This window comes from Bison bison, unplaced genomic scaffold (assembly GCF_000754665.1).
Source record: "Bison bison bison isolate TAMUID 2011002044 unplaced genomic scaffold, Bison_UMD1.0 scf7180017864452, whole genome shotgun sequence".
Lineage (NCBI taxonomy): Eukaryota > Metazoa > Chordata > Mammalia > Artiodactyla > Bovidae > Bison > Bison bison.
This window is the reverse complement of record NW_011495014.1, coordinates 1,846,044-1,870,596: the sequence shown is the minus strand read 5'-3', so window position 1 is coordinate 1,870,596 and position 24,553 is coordinate 1,846,044. Positions and strand designations below refer to the sequence as shown.

General features: G+C 36.8%; 1 protein-coding gene across 2 annotated transcripts in view; it reads left to right on the top strand.

The window, feature by feature from the left end:
- Nucleotides 1–23,386, top strand: part of LOC105002366 (xin actin-binding repeat-containing protein 2-like) — a 78,820-nt gene extending 55,434 nt beyond the window's left edge. Inside the window, exons 4-9 of one of the 2 annotated variants that reach the window (XM_010858938.1) lie at nucleotides 2,949–3,059; nucleotides 3,478–3,550; nucleotides 4,488–4,618; nucleotides 5,281–14,599; nucleotides 16,693–16,826; nucleotides 21,492–21,980. In XM_010858938.1, the coding sequence (XP_010857240.1) occupies nucleotides 2,949–3,059; nucleotides 3,478–3,550; nucleotides 4,488–4,618; nucleotides 5,281–14,599; nucleotides 16,693–16,787 (9,729 nt within the window). In that variant the 3' untranslated portion in view covers nucleotides 16,788–16,826; nucleotides 21,492–21,980. Of the gene's footprint in view, nucleotides 1–2,948; nucleotides 3,060–3,477; nucleotides 3,551–4,487; nucleotides 4,619–5,280; nucleotides 14,600–16,692; nucleotides 16,827–21,491 lie in introns of both variants that reach the window. The other variant, XM_010858939.1, reaches the window with a different exon arrangement.
- The last annotated feature ends 1,167 nt before the right edge of the window (nucleotides 23,387–24,553 follow it).

The window sequence follows — 24,553 nt, the reverse complement described above, 5'->3', positions numbered from 1 at the left end:
CCATAGAATATCCCCATTATATGTCGATAGATAGAAAGATCTGCCATAGTTGCAAACAGTTTTTACACAAAGAAATGTTATTTGTACCCGTGCATTCCTTTCTCTCTGTGGTCTTCAATGACAGTTTTAATTCTCTCCATGCATGCTAAGTCGCTTCAGTCGTGTCTGACTCTTTTCAACCCCATGGACTACAGCCTGCCAGGCTCCTCTCTCCATGGCGTTGTTCTCCAGGCCAGAATACTGGAGTGGGTTGGCGTGCCCCCCTCCAGGGGATCTTCCTGACCCAGGGATTGAACCCAAGGTTCTTATGTCTCCTGAACTGAGTAGGCGGGTTTCTTACCACTAGCACCACCTGGGAAACCTAGGTGATGACAACAAAAGATAATACTTTTATTATTTCCTCCAGCATAATGTTATTAATAACCTTAAATAAAACTTGATTATGCACAACTTCTTATTATAGAATTATGATTCTCTGAACTTAAAGGAAAGAATATGGATTATTTACTTTCTATACTCCCTCTTGAGAAAGTAAAGTACACATTTGTTCATTGTTCTAACCCCAGGTCCTGGGACATTCTCAGGCAAATAGAAGGTTGAATGAAATTAATTTGTTAATGGAAGTTTTATTTTGTTTTATTCATTCATTCATTAAGTAAACTTTTCCTTAGCATAAACTATGCATCAAGCATGTTAATAAATATCATGTGATAAATGACTAGAGCTGGAAGCACATTCTGCTTAGGAAAATATTACACTGGTCTTTAATTTAATGAGGTATAATTTAAATTTTTTTAGGTACCTTTTCAAATGCCTTTTTTAGATATTCAGTTATAACTTTATTGAAGTATAATTGAAAAAATTATAAGATATTTAAAGCATACACAGTGATAATTGGTATACTTATACACTGTGAAAGGATTCCTCCCATCTAGTTAATTAACACACCTAATGGAATATTAGGTGTAAATATTAGGTTTACCCAAAAATATTTGGGTAAACTCTGGGAGTTGGTGATGGACAGGATGGCCTGGCATGCTGTGATTCATGGGGTCACAAGGAGTTGGACACAACTGAGTGACTGAACTGAACTGAAGTGAATGGAATATAATCTACATTTTAAAGTACAAACCTAGATTTTGGCTTCAATTCTCTGTAGGACATTTGAGAGGTTATCAATTTTTTGTCTTAATTCTCCTTCCCAGAGAAGTGTAATAAGATCAAGTCATGTTTTATATACATATATGTGTGTGTGTGTGTGTATACAACTTCCCTAGTGGCTCAGTTGGTAAAGAATCTGCTTGCAATGCAAGAGACCAGAGTTTGATCCCTGGGTCAGGAAGATCCACTGGAGAAGGAAATACCCATTCCAGTATTCTGGCCTGGAAAATTCCATGGATAGAGGAGCCTTTCAGGCTACAGTCCAAGGGGTCACAAGAGTTGGACATGACTTAGCAACTAAACCATATATATATATATATATATGTGTGCAAATATATGACTGCCACTTTATTAACTTTGACCCTATATACCAAATAGACTTGGGGGAAAAAAGCCAAACACTGCAAGTATACTAGCAAGAAGAAAAAAAAAATCACAAGTCAAGATCTCATGAATTAGCTTTAATATAAATTTATTCTTGGTTTAAAGGTTTAGAATTTAATCACTTAAAACTATTTAACTCCATGTTTAAAAAGAAAAACTTTAGTGCTTCTATTTGATTAATAATAATAATTCACCTTTGCTCACTTGACTATACTTTAGTAAGACAAAGTTTTTATTACTGAAATCCCATATCAAAAACAGCACTTGCTAGTCATGTAAATTATCAAAAGTAAAGTGAAATCCCAACTTCAAAGGTGTTCAAATAGATGTGTTCTTGGAGAGTCATCTGTCTACATTCTATTTTTTGATGGTAAGATTTTTAGCAGTATGCCAAATGCTTCATATCAATCAAACAATCATATATTTCTGTCAGATCCCATCCCATAGTAACAGCAGGGATGGATCACCAAAGTTAGTAGCAGTTTCAACCATCCAGTTCAGTCAGGATCACCTATGCTAACTTAACTGGAGAAGGCAATGGCATAACTAAAATCAAAAGTAGCCTGATGTGTGATGATGGAGATATGCTAGCATAATATGGCCTGTTTATATTGGTTTTATGTAATGATTATACTCTTAAATTAGACTCTAGATCTGCCACCAAATCAGAAGGTCAACTTGAACACAGGAATGTCTTTCTGTAACATGAAAATCTGGCTTATAAACAACAATATTAATATATTTCTTTTTAATCAAGGATTTTCATTTTCTCTTTGAGAGTCATCCTTGTCATACGGGGTATGAGTTGCCTCGTTAACATTTGTTGCTTTTTAAGGGTGGTAAACAGAATACTGGCTCCTGAAGATACCTGTATCTTAATCCTCAGAATTTGTGGATATGTTAAGTTATGTGACAAAGAAGAATTAAGGTTGAAGATGGAATTACAGCTGCTAAGTAGCTGACCTTTTGACAGGGAGATAATCCTGGATTCTGTGGATTAATCCAATGTAATCACAAGGGTCCATAAAAGTGAAAGGGGGATCAGAAGAGAAAATCAGCAAGATGGCAGAGTGAGAAAAAGTTTAACTAGAAGAAGGAGGCCGCGATCCAGTGAAAGTGGGCAGCCTCTAGAACTGCTGGAGGCAAGAGAATGGATCCTCCCCTATAGCCTGGAGAAAGGAATGGCACCTGCTAACACCCAGCAAGACCCATTCAGTGTTTCTGACCTATACAACTGTAAGATACTAAGTTTGTGGTCATTTGTTACAACAGTCAAGCAAAGCAATATACGGAGGAAACAATTTTTTTCAGAAGTCTCTTTCACTGAAATTGCACTGATAAAATGAAAGTTAAAAATTTCAGAATTCTCTTAAGGCATTGTCTATTCATTCATTCATTTTCAGGAGGTAATCCGTAGCAGCCAGGTCGACATTTCAAGATGCAGCCAGGAAATGGAAAGAAATGAACCAGAAATTTCCGAAGCACACAAAATTGATGTTCTTGGAACAGAAATGGTAACTACTTAGAAAAAACACTTTCCACACAGTTTCCAGAACTGTGTGGACATTCTGATCTTGTTATAAACAATTGCTTTTATATTCCTTTATGTATTTAATACCAATACACATCAGTGTCTCTTTCCCAACTTTGAAGTCTTTGAAATATAAAATGAGCACCCTGAAAATATAAGGGTACTTTAGATGTCCATTCATATATGTTCTGTTATAGCATGAGCTCATGCATTAAAATAAATGATCAGTGTTTAATTTGCATCTCTCTATGTGTACTGAAGTCTTGGATGAAAATCACTCTGCAATGTAGAATATGCTTTACCGTCTGAGCCACCAGGGAAGTCCAAGAATACATGTACAATCCTGAAATGACCTGATTTCTTAAAAACAATTATTTATTTAAAATTATCTTTAAACATAGGTCTCTCATCTTGAAAAACAGACTGAGGAAATAAACCAAGCTTCTAAGCTCCATCAATATGTTCAAGAAACAGGTAAGAATCTGATATTATTTGATTTGAATATACCTTTTTACTGTTGATGCGTCTGTGTTTGAATAGAGAACTTCTAAAGTACAAGCCTTCCCACTAAATAAAGTTAGTAACTATTACTCATGATTCTAATGGAGATAGGGCAGTATTTCTATATATAATTAGGTTCTGTCTATGCTAAGAGCTGCAATAAGCTTCTAAAATAGTTCATTGCCCTTCAACCTTATGATGTATCCAAAACCCTAGAAGGTGATAAGCCAGTCACCTCTGAATTGTTTTTGCCTTAGGGATCTAGAATAAACTTGATGTTTATCAAGCTCCTTGGGAACAGAAAAGTTATCTAGATTGTATTACTTTTAATGATAGATTCAAGCATGTTTAAGTCTAATTCTCCAACCTCCAGATATGAGATTAGATTCCAGGCAAACTTGTGCGGATCTGCATAAAATGGGTACAGAGTGTCTTGCCTGTAAAAGGGGAATGAGTTTTGCTATTCCTAAGTGCTAGAAGGGAAGATTTAAGCCAACTGTGACCCAAATGTTACTTAACTATATCTGAATTTTGTTTTATTGTAGTTTTGCTTAAGGAAGTAGATCCTTTTCTATTCTTCTGCTGTTCTTTTCTTGTTTTATAACTTTTATTATTATTTGAGCACAATAGTAAAACATGCTTGTAGAAAATTTGGAAAATATATGCAATTAAAATAAATAACAGCTTCATAACTTATGACTTTCCATCCAGTAACCACCATTATTTTTCTTCCTATATTTCTTGACAATTACTAACTTACCTAATGAAGTAGTGCCATATGTATACACTTATATCCTGAATACTTTTACTTAACTTACATTATAAGAAGTTTTCCATAGTATTATAATGACTTCTCAAACATCATGTTTATTAGTTACATAATATCCATGGTGTTCTTTTGTGTTTATAGTCATAGATACACCTGAAGAGGAAGAGATTCCAAAGGTTTCGACTAAGTTTTTAAAAGAACAATTTGAAAAGTCTGTCCAGGGAAAGGTCCTTTATTCTGACAAAGAATTGACCCCAGCCAAGCAGATTAAGGTAAGATAATGTCTCTGCACAGAGACATGTTAAGTATAAAACCACATGTAAACACATAACATTTTCAAATTATTGAATGAAGAGGTTTTCCAATAGCAAAAAAATATCTTGAACCAGTCCTTATTCTGTTCCAGACAAAGAATATTATTCTACATGAGAAAAGCAGTAGAGAGAATTAAAACTTTTCTCACTAAAGCAAATTAGGGGAGAAAAAATTATGTATGTACTTAAGTTTAATAATTCACATTAGATAAAGTAATAAAGCCAGTTTTTAAATGTCATCTACTTACTGTGTTGTGTTTAAAATTCCAAGGAAAACAAAACAACCCTCAAAAGTGCTTTAAGATTTTAATTTTTTCCCTCTAGATTACTCTGCATAGCACATTAAGTAAAGAAGGAAAGACAGTCAAGATTATGGGTAAATGTTAAAATACTGAGTTCCTGATGTATTGAATAGGGAATATAATTCTAAAAAGTGCAAATGGATTATAGGAAAGATAGCAACATATACTGAATGTTGCTTTGAAGTAGGTCTCTAAATGGACTCTATCACCTCTTGTTCCCAATGGAGATATTGTAGCATGGGCAGGTGAAAGGCAGTGCCCAGAAAGTCTCCACCACTATACTCATCTTTATAAGATTTGATTTTCTCTCCCTTAAAGATGGAAAGTGAATCTGAAGAGACTTTAAAGCCATCATCAATTGTGGGTACCTCTTCTACTTCTTACACTTCAACCAGCCAGAGGAAGGAAACATCAACCACCAGATACAGTGACCACAGTGCCACTTCCTCAACTCTGGCACAAATTAATGCCACTCCTTCGGAAAAGACAGAAGAATTTCCTCCTCCCCCGCCCGACATGCTTCAACCTCCAGTAGATGTGACAGCATTTTCCCAGTCCCCTGAACTCCCCAGCCCTCCTAGAAAACCACCAGTCCCCAAAGAATTATACTCCAAACAAAGAAATTTGTATGAATTAAACCGTTTATATAAACACATCCATCCCGAGTTAAGGAAAAACTTAGAAAAAGATTATATCAGTGAGGTTTCTGAGATTGTTTCTCGTCAAATGAATGCAGGGAGCTCAGTTTCAGCAGATGTGCAACAAGCCCGGTATGTTTTTGAAAATACGAATGACAGTTCTCAAAAAGGTCTGAACTCGGAAAGAGAACACGTGGAGTGGGATGAAATTCTGAAGGGGGAGGTGCAGTCCATGAGATGGATCTTCGAGAATCAGCCATTAGATTCCATCAACAATGGCTCTCCAGATGAAGACAACATCTCCAAGGGCATTGCTGATCAAGAAATCATTGCTGGTGGTGATGTGAAATATACCACATGGATGTTTGAAACCCAACCCATCGATACTCTGGGGGATCATTCTTCTGGCACTGAGAAACATGCTGAGAAAATTCCTGAGCTAGCCAGAGGAGATGTCCACACAGCCCGGTGGATGTTTGAAACAAAGCCATTAGACTCGATGAATAAATTGCATCAAAGCCAAGAAGAATCAATAGCAACTGCCATAAAGGACATAACTGGGGGGGATGTCAAGACTGTGAGATACATGTTTGAAACTCAACATCTGGATCAACTTGGACAACTTCACTCAGTAGATGAGATGCACCTACTGCAACTCAGATCTGAGCTCAAAGAAATTAAGGGGAATGTTAAGAGAAGTATAAAATATTTTGAAACGCAACCATTATATGTTATTAGAGATGGCTCAGGTCAAATGCTAGAAATTAAAACTGTTCACAGAGAAGATGTTGAAAAGGGGGATGTGAGAACAGCACGTTGGATGTTTGAAACACAGCCCCTAGACACAATTAACAAAGATATAACAGAAATTAAAGTCGTCAGAGGAATATCCATGGAAGAAAATGTCAAAGGTGGGGTGCATAGGGCCAAGTGGTTGTTTGAAACTCAACCTTTGGAGAAAATCAAAGAAGAGACAGAAGAGGTCGTCGTTGAAAAGGAAACAGTAATAGGTACAGATGTCTCTAAAAAGTGTTGGATGTTTGAAACACAGCCATTAGATATTCTGAAAGAAGTTCCTGATGCAGACCATCTAAAGTCTGAAGAGATAATAGGGGGCGATGTACAAACTACTAAGCAACTATTTGAAACACTTCCAATAGAGGCTTTAAAAGATAGCCCTGATGTAGGAAAACTTCAAAAAATTACTGCTTCTGAAGAAGAAAAGGGGGATGTCAGGCACCAAAAATGGATTTTCGAAACCCAACCTCTGGAAGAGATTAGAGAAGATAAAAAAGAGTACATACGAACAGTGAAACTTGAAGAAGTTGACAGAGGAGATGTAAGGAATTATACACATATCTTTGAATCAAACAACTTGATTAAATTTGATGCATCACATAAAATAGAGGTGGAAGGAGTCACAAGAGGTGCTGTAGAGTTAAATAAATCACTCTTTGAAACAACACCATTATATGCCATTCAAGATCACCTTGGAAAATACCATCAAGTAAAGACAGTCCAGCAAGAAGAAATCCTAAGAGGTGATGTAAGAAGCTGTAGGTGGCTTTTTGAAACAAGGCCCATCGATCAGTTTGATGAAAGCATTCATAAATATCAGATAATTAGAGGAATATCTGCTCAAGAAATACAGACTGGGAATGTAAAATCTGCTAAGTGGCTATTTGAAACCCAACCACTTGATTCGATTAAATATTTTAGCAATATGGAAGAAGTAGAAAGGAAAACTGAACAAGTCACTGATATTGTTAAAGGGGATGTCAAAACCTGTAGATGGCTTTTTGAAACCCAGCCAATGGAATCTCTTTATGAAAAAGTTTCACTAATGACTGGCAGTAAAGAAATTCATAAGGGAGATGTCAAAGCCTGTACCTGGCTCTTTGAAACTCAGCCACTTGATACCATAAAAGATGACTCTGAAGCAACAGTCAAATTGCAAACTGTGAAACAAGAGGAAATCCATGGTGGGGATGTTCGTACAACATGTTTCCTTTTTGAGACAGAAAATTTGGACAGCATACAAGGAGAAGAAGGAAAGGAGATCAAAGCCATAGAAATGGATATCCAAGCTGGGGATGTCTCCAGCATGCGGCATAAATTTGAAAGTCAGTCCTTAGATTCTATAAGTTCCGGTTCAGAGGAGGTTTTGAGAAAGATCAAAACCCTAAAGGCTGAAGATATTCAGAAAGGCAATGTTTTAAATTGTAGGTGGCTCTTTGAAAACCAACCAATTGATATGATAAAAGAAAGTCAAGAAGGTGATGAATTAGTTAAGACAGTGACAGACATACAAGGTGGAAATGTAAGAAAGGGGTGCTTTATTTTTGAGACTTTTTCTTTAGATGAGATTAAAGAAGAATTGGACTATATTAGCACCAAGAAAACAATTACTGAAGAAGTAATAAAGGGCGACGTAAAAAGCTATAGAATGCTCTTTGAAACCCAGCCACTCTATGCAATTCAAGATCGAGAAGGGTTTTATCATGAAGTGACTACAGTTAAAAAGGAAGAGGTAATTCACGGCGATGTACGAGGGACAAGGTGGCTTTTTGAAACAAAACCATTAGACTCAATTAATGAATCTGAGACTGTGTATGTGATTAAATCTGTCACACAAGAAGACATTCAGAAGGGGGATGTTAGTTCTGTTAGATACAGATTTGAAACCCAGCCACTGGATCAGATTGCAAAGGAATCACGTGATATTGTGCCCACTGTGGACTGTATTCAAGGTGGGGATGTAAGGAAAAGTAAACAATTCTTTGAGTCTGAAAATTTGGATAAGAATACTTATGTAAGAACAGTAAGTGTCAATGAAATACAGAAGGGCAATGTTAAAACATCCACCTGGCTGTTTGAGACCCATACTCTAGATGAACTGAGAGGAGAAGGGTCAGAATATGAAAATATCAAAACAGTCACCCAGGAAGATATGCAGAAAGGTGATGTGAAGCAGGCAGTATGGCTCTTTGAAAATCAAACTTTGGATTCTATTAAGGAAGCAGATGAAAGCATCACAAAAATCACCAAGGAAGAAATCCCTCCTGCTGATGTCAAGACAACTACATGGCTCTTTGAAACCACACCCCTTCACAGATTTACTGAAAATAGGGTAGAAAAGGTGGAAATTATTGGCAAGAGCATTAAAGAAACCTTAGGAGAACTGTACTCTCAAAAAGTTATCGAGGCTCCTGGAATCATCATTGAAGCTGATGAGGTTGGGGATGTTCGAATGGCAAAATACAAGCTAATGAATCAAGCATCACCTGAGATACAGAAAGAAGAAATTATCAAGGTTGACCTCAGAAATATAATGGTGAACCTTCTTTCTGAAAGAGACTGTAAGAAAAGAGAGATTTTGGTCAGTGAAGAAGAGAAGGGAAATGTTAATCTGACCAAAACTCAGTTATTAAACAGATCAACAGAATTTCATGCTGAAAAAGAAGAGATAGTGAGTGGTGATGTCCAACAAGCAATAAAAAACCTGTTCTCTGAGGAAAGATCTGTAAAGAAAGGTATTTTGATTCAGGAAGATGAAAGAGGCGATATTAACATGACTATCTATTGTCTTCTTCATGAAAATGCTGGTGATACAATTAAGCGTGAAGAAATAGTAGGGGGTGATGTAAAACGTACGATTCATAATTTGCTATCTTCCATATCAAACAATAAAATATCTGAAAGGGCTAAAATTGATGCCTCTGAGAGAGGAAATGTTCAGTTTTTTACAACATGTATAGAAACTGGAGCTTTGGATTATCTCAGACAACTCCAGACAGGCTCAAATGAGATACTAACAGGTAGGAAACAAGAAAAAGAGGAAGAAATCATTGGTGGTGATGTAGAAGGCACAAAACTGTTATTAAAGAAAAGGCAATCTCAGGTTGAACGTACTGTTAATGAAACTGACATCATCCCAGGAGATGTGCATAATACAGTTAAGGTTTTTCTGACAGAGCCTCAGAATACATCTTGTAAGTTACCCAAAGAAGAAATTATTAAAGGTGATGTGAAGTCAACCCTAAACTCCCTCAGCCAGGCCGTAAGTCAGAAAACAGTGGCTAAAACAGAAGAAATTATAAAAGGTGACATGCTGACCACCCTCAAGTCACTTAAGGAATCAAGTCAAAAATGGAAAGATTCTAAACAGCCTGACGTCGTCCCTGGGGATATTGAGAAAGCTATTGAATGCCTTGAAAAGACTGCACATACGAGGACGGAAATACTGAAAAAGGAGCTTATCCTAGATGACCTCGAGGCATCATTAAGGAATCTAAAAGAAACACAAACAGCTTTCAAAGAGGTAAATAAAAGTGCAGTGAAAGATGAAGTGCAGACTGTGATGGCAGGATCCAAAGAAGAGCAGAAAACAGGGACTCATCAGGTGGCTGTACAGAGGGACAAAAAAAGCATTCTGCAGCCAAGACCAGGACCCTTTGAGCCAGCAGCCAGGTGGCAGGAGGGAGCAGACATTCTCAATCAAACTATAAACAAATCTTGTCATGGAGATTTAATGAAAGAAAGAACTGAGGTTAATCTTCCAAAAGCCCCCAAAGGCCCTGTAAAGATTGTCATAGATCGTGAACAAAACAATGATGCTCTTGAGAAAAACCTTAGAAAACTATCTAATTCACACCAAGTGGGTATCTGGACTGATAACATGACAGAGCAACATCTTAGGGATGAACATGTAAGCGGACAGTTGACTTCAACCCTGTCAGTTAGGGAACATCGAAAAACCAAGGAAGCAGAGACAGAGAGAGAACAGAAGAAGGAGGCTGTGTTTTTGCAATCTATTGACAAAACAATTGGAAAGCAACAGACTGAAACTGGCCAACTGAGGAATGACTACCAGAAGATGGAGGCTTTCCCTGTCAAGAGTCCTAAAAATACCAAAAACACTAAAATATCAACAGATACACAAAGCTCTAGGCCTGGTTTAACCCAGGGTCCAGTCAACAGGATGGTTGGAGAAACACGTGAGGTTTCAGAGGACTTTCAGAAGCAGACTCTGTTAAAACAAGAAAAGCAATATTCTAATAAAGATATAATGAAAAAGAATGTGACCCTTCAACCAGGGTGGCAGACTTTGCCTGTGAATCAAGACATGTCAAATGTAACAGAAGTGAAAGTCTCCCAAAAAAGCCACAATCAACTTAAGGCAATTGACAAAAAGCAGACTGATATTCATCTGAAGAGCCAGGACTTTCTAATGAAGACAAATACCTCCAAAGACTTAAAAATGGCAATGGAAATGTCCTTTAATCCAATCAAATTTAACCCTGAAAATAATGCAAAGGAAAATGAGTTCCCTCTTGCACCTCCATCCCCACCTCCCCCTCTACCTTCCAATGCATCATCTGAAATTGAATTTCCTCTTCCTCCTCCACCTCCTTTAATGATGTTGCCTGAAAAAAATGTGTTTCCTCCATCACTGTCCACTGAGAAGATACAGGCTGAATTTGAAAATTTTCCAGGCCTCCCTCTTCCTCCACCACCAGAAGATGAGAAATTTGAAAGAGAATGTCTATCCACGTTTCCACCACCGCCCCCTCCTCCTCCAGCTCCAGCTCTAAAACCAGCACATCTCCTTTCCTCTTCTGTTCAAGAAAAGCATAATGGAACATTCATACAATACTCCCAAGAAGAAGCCTCAAGCTCTCAGGCTAAAATCACAACAGGAAAATCTGGAGGACGTTTGCCACCTCCCACACTCCCCAAACCCAAGTTTCCCAAGCAGATAGAAGATATAAAGAATCGTAGTTCCCCAAAAGTTGATTTGGAAAATTCTCTGCCAGATACAGAATGTAAAATGACTCCCTCAAAGGATCAGAAAAGAGTAATAACGGCAACTAGCAGTGAACACATAGAGACAATGCAGAATGTATCTAGCAAAAGTCTTGATAAAAGAAAACAACTATCTATGGACTCTACAAGGTCTTTCTCACAGGCAGTTCCAGAAAGTTCACCACCCAAGAAAAAACCTGTAGCACCTCTCATAAAATCTCATTCATTTCCAGCAGGTTCAGGGCAGCAAAGTCCAAAACCTTATATGAGAAAATTTAAAACACCTTTAATGATTGCTGAAGAAAAATACAGACAACAAAGAGAAGAGCTTGAAAAACAGAGACAGGGGAGTTCGGGCTACAACATAGTTAGAACAGAGAGCCAAAATCAAAACATATCAGAGTTGAAAAAGGAAGTGCTGTTACAAAAAACAAAGGAGGAGGTCCCCCTAACTGGAATGGATTCAGAGGTGACTGCAGCCCAAACCAACCCAGTCTCTCAAAGTCTTTCTCAAGATCTAAGGGTCTGTACTGATAACCAGCTTTCCACAACACCGGCAGTGACATTCTCTGCCAAGAGGCTCCAACATGTTCCAGCAACCTTGGAAGGCAAAGATACGATGAAAAAGGAAGTTTTGCAGAGCTCAAAGGGTATGATCCAATCTAAATCAGCTTGTGAAATTAAACAGAGTCAGCAAGAATATAGGACCCAGCAAACACAACAGAAGCATCTGGAGCAGTTGCACTTGCCCAAAAGCCAGCCAGTTTCCCCCAGTTTCAAAGTTAAAACCATGAAGGTTCCAATTCTAGGTCATAAGTTAGATGAAACAAACCACAGCTATGAAAGTCATAAAAAGCAATCTGAAGTTGATATTCAAACCATTACCAAACAACAGTACCAGGAAACCGGGAGAACAGAAGCAAGGACTGAAGGTAGAAGCTATAAGCAATCAGTGACTGAAAAACATTATCAATTACCTGCGAAGGAGAAGAGAGCAACAATACAATTGCCTACAGAAACCACAGGGAAAAGCCATGAAAGTAAGCTCAAAATAGTTCATGAGAAGCAAAGAGAATTTAGAGAATCTGAGAGTGGGAAATTTCTAGGAAGTGAAGAAACAATTCAGGGACCACCAATGATTGGTCCAAAGAAAGAAAGTCTAATAGCTGAAAACAAACAAGAACACTTGAATATATCAGCTCAGAAGGTAGTCGAACAAAAGGTTACTGAGGCACATCTTGATTCTCAGACTCAGAATTTTCAGCAAACACATACACAGTCTTTTGAAAGTCAAGTTGAGCATAAAAAATTGCCCCAGCCAAATAATAATCTTCAGGAAGAAAAATATCTTGGCGTCAAGGGCATACAACAGAAACAAGTCTTTTCTAATACTAAAGAGTCAAAGCAAGAGATTACACAGAACAAATCTTTATTCTCTTCTGCGAAAGAATCCCAGCAGGATGATGGAAAACGTGCTGTAAATGTATTGGAATTCTTGAGAAAACGTGAAGAACTACAACAGATTCTGTCTAGGGTAAAAGAGTTTGAAGCAGAGCCAGATAAAAATGGCCTTAAGACATTTCAGATGCTGTTAAAAATTATTCCAGTATGGCTATTAAGTGAAGAAAAAAGAGAATATGGAGTTCGCATTGCTATGGAGAATAACATAGAAAAAATCAAAGAAGAAATAACACACATTAAGACTCAGGCAGAGGATATGCTTGTGTCCTGTGAAAATACAATTCAAACGGCCATGATATCGTCTAAAGCGGGAAAGCAGAGAAATAAAGCTACCAGTCTTAATGAAACATTATCTAAAATGTCTAATGCTAATGTCAGTTATAATAAAAATACCCAGCAGAAAGAAAATACAATTGTGGAAAAAGCAGAGCACCACCAAGTAGCAACTCATCAAGAAACTACTGCTCATCATCAAGTGAAAACCCATCAGGAAATTAAACTAGATGATGCCAAGGTTCCTCCTCCATCTTTAAAAACACGCCCATCGTCACCAACTTTCATAACGATCGAGTCTACCGCCCGGCGAACACAAACCTCTCCCAAGGATGAGCTTTCCCAGTCCCCTAAAAAGGACAGTTTTGCTGAACTATCACCAAGGCCGTCACAACCAACTAGAATCCTCAAAGCAAGTACCTCCCCTTCGCCACCCAAGAGTCGTTCTGAACAACTTGTGAAACTCAAAGACACCACTGCGAAGTTATCCAGAGGGATCATCCCATGTTCATCGATAACCCCGGTTCCCATTGTGGAGAAGAGGTCTGAGATCATCACATCTCCTGCAACACTTCGCCGTCAAATTAAGATAGAGGCTCGTGGTAGGGACTCTCCACCTACAATCACAATACCTATAACTGTAAATCATGCTGACAGTGGTTCTTTCAAAGAATCCATGGAAGCTCAAGAGGAAGTAAGGAAAGTAGAGAATAGGTCGACTTACGTTCACAAAGATGGAGTAAATTCTGCTACAGACATAGTGCCAGATACTGAGAGTTTTGACGCAGTGGAAATCATCCGCAAAGTCGAAGGACCTCGCCTGTCAGAGCACACGCAGAGATACGAAGCAGCCAACAGGACTGTTGAAATGGCTGAAAATTTCATGAGTGACCATGAACATGAAATAAACAGGTGGTTCAGGGGATTTGAGGATGGCCTAAGTTTTGACACACAGTCAAATAGAAGAGCTTATATAAATGGAGAAGCAAATCGTAATATAAAGCAAGAAAGCCGTTCATTTAAGGAGGAATTTGGATTAACATCTTCAGAAAGCACTAGCTTTACGGGTTTTTCTCACAGTCGTCCTAGAGAGCTACAAGAAATGATGCCCGTTAAGCTGCCCAGCATACGCTCTGAAACAAGGTCTCTCAGTGAACATTTCTCAGGTGTGGATGCATTTGAGAGTCAGGTTGTTGGGTCGAAGACGACAGTCTCTTCGTCACATGGCTCAGAAGCTGGCAGATCTCGCTCTGACTTCAAGCACGCCCCACCCACCTATGAGGATGTCATCGCCGGCCACATTTTAGATGTTTCTGATTCACCTAAAGAACTCAGGAGGCATTTTCAACAGACTTGGCAGGAGAGTGAAAGAGTTATTAAAAACTTGGGATATTCAACCTCAGATGCTTCTGCAACTGAGATGGAAACCACCTTCCAAGAGGAATCTGCATTTATACGTGGTAAATGACCTTGCAAAGAGTGAAGTAAGATTAACCCTTTAAAAGCACAGAGCTAAGACGATTTGCAATTAAAAGAGTACATGGAAAGAACTAAACACCATAACGTAAAACTAACAGCTTTCCCTGGTTGTTGCTATCCTTCCCTTTACCATGCTTGCTTTTACTACTTTCTCTTTACAAAAGCTTTTAATATGATTCACCAGCCCTGTGTGAGAGTAACAAACACTACTCTATAGGTTATTGAGACCTGTGTTTGTCAAGGTAAATAAGGCTTTAGATAAAGCAGCAGGTATAATAATAATTGCTATTGTGATAGCATTAATTATTATATAGATTTTATATTTATTAATTATTGTATACCATTAGTACATTATGAGTATTTCTTATTAAAATATTATTTTATACACTTGTTAAAGACAATAGGAGATAATATTTCTTGACCTATTATTGATAGATTTTTAACTACCAGACTTAAGTGGTGTTTGAGTTTGCATTCAATACAACCTGGTAATAATCCAAGAAACAATTTACACTCTGCATATGTGCTTTAAGGATTTTCATTGATTGGGATCTCTGACAAAAGTGTAGTATGGAATTAGACCTTTTGTATATTTAATTATTGTTGTTGAGTTGGATGGAATTGGCTCTCTAATGCCACTGCTATTTTTCCCCTTGTAATTGATTTTCTTTTGCCTTTCCTAAACCCCAAATTATAGCTCAATTGGCCTCATTCACAGATAAATGTGGACAATAATTTTAAAATATAATTATATTTGGAAGAAAAGAGATTTAAAACACATGAACTTAGTACAGATTTTTTAACATCAGAGAACAGCTCATTTCTTTATATTTTCCTCCTTTTTACAATTAATGAGGCTTCACAATAAAAAGATTTGACATAATTAATGTAGCCCATTATTTTAGATAGATTGAAAGAAATAGCAAGCCTAAAAATAAAAACTGCTGAAACTAATAATTCTGCCCTTATCATATTTGCAACATATGTGTCTACTTTATCAGGTTAATATGATTTCTTAATGTACTGGCTTCTGGCATAATTAAGCAAAGCTGTCTAATTTCAAATGCTGAGTTTCTGTTAACTAAAGACATAAAAAATACAAGGAAACTGGTGTTAAATATAGAAGTGTGTCTCCTATTAGAACAAAATAAATAAAGGAGATTTCTTAGTAGCCCAAATTGAGCATCAAAACATTAAAGTGTGTGTATATAATATTTATTTATATAAAAAACAATGCACATATATGCTCATATATAAAACTACTACAAAAGCTTATTCTTACAGATGAGTTGTGAGAATCAAAACAATACTCTGGCAAAAGTTGTGTCAGTTTTGAACCACTAGGCAAACATTGGTAATATAACTATGCAAACACTTGGTAATATAACTACTTATAGGAACTGGCATTCACATGTAATTTTGGTGGAGGTAGGGAAATCATAAGAGGCAGAGATAAGAATCCCCAAAGCCCTGAAATCTTAAGCTATTTAGACTGAGGACAAATGGCTCTGAATAGTTCAGTGTATTTAGGAGTCTCGTCTTATTGTTAAGAATTAGTGTCACAGAGTCAACACTAAGTCATCAAGAAAATACCTAAACAAATAAAATATCAGCTGAAAAGATATATGGATATATTTTAGAAAAATCTCTACAGAATACTTTAAAGACTAAAACTTTAGACCAAGTTAGGTATAAACTTTTATATACATAGAAAGTTCAGTCATTTAGAATGATAAGTGGTCTCAGGAGGTCTCCTCGTGGCTGATTTTCCTATATATCCTTTTCAGTGTATTGAAGTTAGTGAACACATTTTACTCATGTATATTCCCTAAAATAATAAAAATTAACTTGTCCCATGTATAAATAGTAGAGAAACCAGAATAAGGTTGATTGTACCAGAACCTTATGCCTAATGGTAGATGCCCTACATCCAGAGAAGGAACATCGAGACCAGTAGTGTTAGAACTTTCTACACTAACTGCATGGCCAGTTAATATGCTGTTGCTGTTTGTTTTGTTTTTACAATGTGACTGAAAACAGTATTACATAAGCTCTTATACATTTTTATTTTTAGAAACTGCAACTCCAAGACAAGGAAATATGCATACTTTGTCAAAAGACGGTTTATCCAATGGAGTGCCTAGTAGCAGACAGGCAGAGTTTTCATAAATCCTGTTTCCGCTGCCACCATTGCAACAGTAAACTGAGGTAAAACTGTTTTGTGGCCTGGGGCACAAATGGTCAAAGAGCTTGCAGTATACTTATAACATCATGTCTCTTCAAAGATGTCAGTTTTTCCAAATCCTGTTTCCATCAGTTAAAACAACAAATGGAAATGTGGTCATTTTCTGTGTTGCTCGGAATGGCTGTTACCTTTTTCCTTTTGACATTTTGCTTTCTTAATAAAATTCAGAAGGGGCCCTTTAGTCCAAGCATGAAGATCACATAGATAAGAGAAATAACTCTCACCACCACCAACCGTTCCCAATGCCATGCTCCATTGCGTAAGAAGAATGATCTTTCTAAAAATGCAAATCTGGGATCACTCCCCAGTTTTAAACATATAATGGCTTCCTCTATTCCCAAAATTAACATATAAATATGAATTAAAAAGCGATTCAATATCTTGTCCCTTCTCATCTCCCAGCACCCCTTCCTCCTGTTGCCTGTTGCTTTTCATGAAGACTGAATTTCAGTTCCTCGAAGTCATTTTTTTTTTCTCGCTCATCTAGCTGATTCCAAATGTTGTTGCTGCTCCTTGGAGGAGTTTTCCCATGCCCCACCCCCATATCATTCCTCAGACCTCAACTGAGACTTTATGTCTTTGAAGTGACCTGCTTTTACCCTGTATATGGATCACAGCATCTCCTGTGCTCGCTCCATTCTAACACAGTCTAGTGTAATTGTCCCTGGCTGTAGGAAATGTGTTAATGTTTGTCTTGTCAGTACCAAGTAAACCCAAATATACAATAAGGACTCAAAAATATTTATTCAATGACTGCTGTTTTTAAAAAGCATTATATAAAACCCAGGCTTCCCTAGTGGTTCAGATGGTAAAGAATCTGTCTGCAATGCGGGAGACCTGGGTTCAATCCTTGGGTTGGGAAGAGCCCCTGGAGAGGGCATGGCAACCCACTCCACTATTCTTGCTGGGGAACCCCCATGGACTAGGGTAACCTAGTAGGCTACAGTTCTTGGGCTCAGAAAGAATCAGACACAACTGAGCAATTAAACACAGTACAACACGTATAACACCCACAGATACAGAAAACCAAGCAAAGCAAATATGTGGCTCACTAAATTATAAAGTGAACACTTCATAAACACTATCAAGATCAAGAAATACAATATTGTTAGCCATTCCAGAAGCTCCTTCCTCCCTTTGCCCTTTGCAAACATAACCAGTCTCTTGCCTATGACTAAATATCATCCTTTATAGTAATTGTTTCCTTGCATTTTATAGTTTTATTTACCCAAATGTGCTTTCTTAAATTCTGTACTCTGGTTTTATCCTTTTTTAAAAAACTCTCTCAAGTCTTTCAAGTCTTTTTTAAAAATAATCTCTAGGCTTTCCATCCATTCCTTTCATTCCTTATTGTTTACTTGTGAAAGACCCAGGACATTTGACCTGTGGAGTTTTGCACAGTCTGGAATTGCTGATTACACACTCATATTGCAGTTCATACGCTCCTTTATCCTCTGTATTTTCAAAAACTGTCAGGTGAATCCAGGTTCTAGATTAATTCTAGTTTAAAATAAGATTTGATTCCTTTTGGAAGAACATAGGGAGTATTGACAAGAGTATACTTAATACATTATGTCAGCTTTTCTTTCATTTTGTGACATAGCAGATATTGAAGCTTGTAATACCTATATCCATTCAATGATGTCTGCAAAATGCCGATACTCAAATTTTGTTCTTTATTTTTTATTATTGAATACTTTCACAGAAGATGCTTCCCTGTATTTGGTATTTGGTTACACGGTGATACAGTTAATTTAAAAAAAGGCAGAATAAGTCCATAATTCTTTTCCTTTATTCATCAGTGTTGTCAATGTATCAATTTTTTATTTAACAATTTCATATAATAGTTTCTTATCTCCTAGAGATAACCACTTTTAAGATATTTTAATGTCTTTATAAACTTACAGATTACACATGTTTACACAAACAATTATCATCATTACTGAAACTCCAGTTACTCTATACCTGGCCAGTGGAAGCCACTTCAAGTTGTCTCCTGAGTCCTTTTGACAGAACCCAAGTTGTCTGTGATAACCTCCTCTTTATCTGATAGGACTAGATGTCCCATGCTCATCTTATACATTTACTGGCCCAGGTGCAGAATCAGTCATTTCTCTAAGCCTTGGTTTCTTCTAGTGAGAATGTGAAATATTTCAAGACTATAATCTTGACACTCTTTCTACTGAGTTGATCACTATTTCTAAGCTTTTAAGTGTTAAGATCTAGTAAATATTTATATATACAGAAAAAAATAGGAATTCATAGGGATGTTTCCAAATTGAATTCAGAATTTCATAGCTTTTGCTTAGCCTCTTCTCCGTTACAGCTGTATCTTCTTCTACTTCAGGGCTTCTGGTTCTCAAAGACAAAGGAGATAACAGAGTTAGACTATCCCATATTCATTTGAACAACAGTTTTAGAAAAACAAAGCTATCAGCACCACTAATTTGATTATCAAAGCATTAAAAATTGAATTTGCTCCGCTGATCACTCACATCCCATTTTGTTAAAATAGTGTACTGAGTCTTTGGTGTCATCATATGTAGCTGTTACATGTTATGGTACCTCCCTCTATACCCTCATTTCATCCCAGTTAATATATAACAATGTATTTAATCTAACCCACAGTCCTTATGTTGACATTTCCTTAGTTATTATGGTTGTTCAAGCTTATTTTCAAGTAGATTCCTTAGAAAAGGCTCATGGAAAGTTTATTCCTTTAGTTCTTACATACTGATAACAATTTGTGATCTTTCAGTATGTAATTTCATTCTTTTTTATATTGGGAAATGCTCTTTAAATTATAGCTTTTTAGTATTTAACTTGTTTCATAATTTTATTTTCTCATTCAGGAACTCCTATTATATATTTTTCATTTATGATTATAAATTTTTTATCTTTTAATTTTCCTATTTTTCTTTAGTGAAAGTGTTAGTCACTCAGTCGTGTCCGACTCTTTGTGACCCCATGAGCTGTAGCCTACCTGGCTCCTCTGTCCATGGAATTCTCCAGGCAAGAATACTGGAGGGGGTTGCCATTCCCTTCTCCAAGGGATCTTTCCAACCCAAGGACTGAAACCAGGTCTCCCACACTGAAGGCAGGTTATTTACCATCTGAGCCACCAGGAAAGCCATATTTTTCTTAAGACGTTTCCTATTGATTTGCTCTTGTTTTTCTTTTAGTTTGGTTTTTATTGCTGACATGTTTGACTTTTTCCTTTTCTGTTTTCTTCTTGATACCTGACACCTTCTTTATTACTTTTTCTAATTACAATTCATGCTGTTCTTTTGGGTCTTTTATCATTTTCTTAATGTCTTTTAGCTCATTTTGAAATAGTAGGTTAAAAGTTTGATGTTTCAAGAACATGTTTTTCTACCATGTTTTCGTTGCCTACAGTGATAATGCTCCTTATTCTTTCACTTCTCATAATAACTTTATATACTGTTTGGCCTTGATACTTTGCTGTTGCTTATTTTTATATGGTGTTAATTTACACAAATCTTGGGAGGAAGCAAAATTCAGGATGGTTTTCCCAACTTCACAGGGCTACCTTTTCTAATTTTCTTATACTGTTCAAAAAACTGTGGTGCCTTGATTCCTGGGATTTCCTGTCTTGAATTCTCTCCCTCATGTTGACTGGGACCTTTTGATTTCTGTCATCGTTGTTCTCCTCCCTTTTGATTCCACTCCCATGTTTATTTTTCACAGTGTAGGATCTAAACAATCCCAGTGGGTCAGTTTTGAGTTTAATTTCTCCAGCCTCTTCAGACTTTCCTGCCACAGGACTTTTGCACTCTCACTGGCTATTGAAATGCCAAAACCTCTCCCAATTTGAGCTGCTGCTCTCCAATTGGCATGTGATACTTTCCAGGAAATATTGATTATTTTGTAGTCTCATTTTTTCAGGTCCATCAGATACCTTCCTTTCTCCCTCTGTTGTCATCCACACACATGCGACTATTATGCTAGTCTTGTAGCTGATATTGGTTTGTCCTTCCCTCCTTATATTTTGAGGTTGATGAGGATACCTTGTCACTTAGTTTTGTTGTAATTTTATCCTTGGGTTTTTAGTTTTTCTCTCCATTTTTATGTAGTGATTCAGAAATATTAAAAAATTATGTTGCTGCCTTTGACTAAATTTGATGTTAATTTTAACAGGCATTTCTATTTGTTAATATTTCCAAAGAGACAAGATAAAAAATTGCATAGACAAGCTTTCCAATTCATTCATTCAAAGTCCACTTAACTAGGAAGTTCAAATAGTTAATTTTTTATGCTATTCAGGATTTGTTGAAAACTGCAGCCCCTCACAATTCTCCGAGTTAGCAAAGATTTAGTCCTACCATTTTACATCATCTATAACTACATATGCATTACACTATAGCACCTTTTGTACCGGTACCTGACATACAGCACGAAATTCTGACTACTGCAAGACAAGTATTATAGAGGGCATTAGTGGTGAATATTATCTAACAGAAATGTTCAATTAATAGGCACGTTCTTATTGCCAGTAAGTTAATTGTACTCAATCTCTGATTCATTGCTCGAAATAATCAATTCCCTAACACTGTAAGAATTTGCAGTGTATATATAAAATGTTTAAAAATGTTTTTTCTTTTTGACAGTTTGGGAAATTATGCCTCACTTCATGGACAAATATATTGTAAACCTCACTTTAAACAACTTTTCAAATCAAAAGGAAATTACGATGAAGGTTTTGGACACAAACAGCATAAAGATCGATGGAAGTGCAAAAATCAAAGCAGCTCAGTTGACTTTACTCCTAATGAAGACCCAAATATGTGTAAAAACAATGTGGAAAATACCCCCATGCTTGGAGAACTTAATAAACATTTAGATGCTGATAACAGTGAAGGGCAAAGGGATGGTTTGAAAAAATGTGGAAAGAGGGGAAAATTAAAAATCATTTGGCCTCCTTCCAGGGAGATACCTAAGAAAACCTTCCCCCTTGAGGAAGAGCTCAAAATGAGTAAACCTAAATGGCCACCGGAAATGACAACCCCTACATCTGCTGAATTTAAAAGTGGATCACTGATAGAACACATGAAAACTGTGGAAAACAAAGGACAAGAACGAGATAACATTTCTTTCCTGCAGCCATGCCTGCAGTCCATCCACATGTGTCAGAAAGAAGATGTTACAGGAATCAAAGAAATGGAAGCATATGAAGCAAGAAAAGAGAAGAAGGAAGGAAATAAGGATGTACAAGATAAGGTGAATGAGGCTGAAGACACGAAGAAGAGGAAAAGTGAAATGGATCTTAATGACAACAATAATGCGGTTGTGCAGAGTGCTGAGAAAGAGAAAAATGAAAAAGCTAATGAACCTGATGGTGCAGAAGTTTTACAGGTTACTAACACTGATGATGAGGTGGTACCAGAAAATCGTAAAGAGAATTTGAACAAGAATAATAATAACAATTATGTAGCAGCGTCATATCTGAATAATTGCAGGCAGAAGACATCTGTTTTAGAATTTCCTAATCTATTGCCACTGTCAAGTGAAGTGTACTACACTGCAAATGAATATCAAATTGAAAACTTAGAAAATGCTTCTAAACTCTCGGAGTTACTTGGTATATTTGAATCTGAAAAGACTGACTCAAGAAACATGCTGCCTATGACTCTAGATAAACAGACTGACGGAGCTACTGCTGGCAGTCCTGTGCAGTCTGTCTCCAGGTCAGGCCTCAGTGACGGGAAAAGTTCAATGCCCTCTTCTGAGACAAACATTTTAAACATCAAAGGAAACCACTCCAATAATAAAAACCTACATTTCTTCTTTTCGAACACGGTGAAAATTGCTGCTTTTTCCAAAAGGAATGAGAACATTTTTATGCATAATTTAATAGATTCTGTAGATCATATTAAAAATATGCCATGTTTGTATTTAAGAGAATTGGGGAAGGACATCAAACATTGGCATGGGCAAACAATAGGAGCAGCACACGTCACAGATCTTGATGCTCTGAGCTGTGAATTTACAGCCAAGCCTCCGTTTCCCAGAGTGGAAGTCCAGTCTGAACAACTCACAGTGGAAGAGCAAATTAAAAGGAACAGACACTACAGTGACACTGAGTAAGTGTCTCTGGCCACTTGCAGTCCACAGCAGGCACTGAGAAATATCAGTGTTCTGAAAGAAGACTTTGCGGGTTTTGATAACCTCTTGTTGAATTTGTAAACGTTCAGAAATCTCATGTCTATCACAATGGATATAATATATCCATTGGATCCATAATGGATAAAATAATTCCTTGTATTACACTAGATGATGTTTTTCATAATTGGTTTGAATCTACTTTTAGTCTGAATGGAATCAAGAGATGAAACATTCTTGAATGTTTTCTTATCAAATGATACTTAAGTGTATTGCTCTGTTTTTTCAACATGCCAGATAACATCATGGTGACATTCTGTACTCTGATATTTATCACCATTCTTACACTTTCTCTATAATTTCTGCTGAAATAAAATTGAATCACCTGGGGTGCAAACCAAAACACTTGTGTCTCTTTTCTCCATGTATATTTTCATTCTAAGCATGTATGTTATCATGATTAGGAAATATATGTCTTGCAGCAAGCATTTAATACGTAAACACACACTCCTGGAAAAATTTAATACTAAGCCAGAGCCACAGTATTATTAGAAAATATAAATACCCTCTTTTTTCCTCTTTTTATAAAGATACAAGAACTATTATGGTTGTTTATTTATCTATGTTAAACTATCATGGAACATACCTATAAACATTTAATGAAAAAAATATCACTTTGCATCAAAATAATGTGAATGTGAAGTTCATACTCAGAAATCAACTGAACTTGAAAGATTTTAGAAGTTACTTAAAAAAATTATGGCACACATTTTTAATGCTTACTATATATGCAATTGGTGGACATATAAATGATATCATTACATTTTGTCAGATTTTTTTCTTACCCTACTTAATGGACGTTAATTTTTTGTTACAAAACACTGTCTTTCGAAAATTTCACTTCTGACTTTTCCTTTCCTCAAATACATGTGATAATTCTGAGAAGAAAAATAATGTGAATATAAATGAGCCACTGCATGTTAACTTCAAGTTTAGTTCAGTCGCTCAGTCATGTCCGACTCTTTGAGACCCCATGGACTGCAGCACGCAGGCTTCCCTGTCCATCACTAACTCCAGGAGCTTACTCAAACTCACGTCCATCAAGTGTGAGGCCATCCAACCATCTCATCCTCTGTCATCCCCTTCTCGTCCTGCCTTCAATCTTTACCAGAATCAGGGTCTTTTCCAATAAATCAGTTCTTTGTATTAGGTGGCCAAAGTATTGGAGTTTCAGCTTCAGCATCAGTCCTTCCAGTGAATATTCAGGACTAATTTCCTTTAGGATGGACTGATTGGACCTCCTTGCAGTCCAAGGGACTCTCAAGAGTCTTCTCCAACACCACAGTTCAAAAGCATCAGTTCTTTGGTGCTCAACTTTCTTTATAGTCCAACTCTCACCTCCATACATGACTGCTGGAAAAACCATAGCTTTGACTAGACGGACCTTTGTTGGCAAAGGTCCTTTGTTGTCAAGAATGTGAAAAGGCATTTTGATGTAAAATGTACATATATAAAATAGGCCTTATTCTGTATTTTTCTACATGAGCACAGACCATTGTCTTTCTATCAA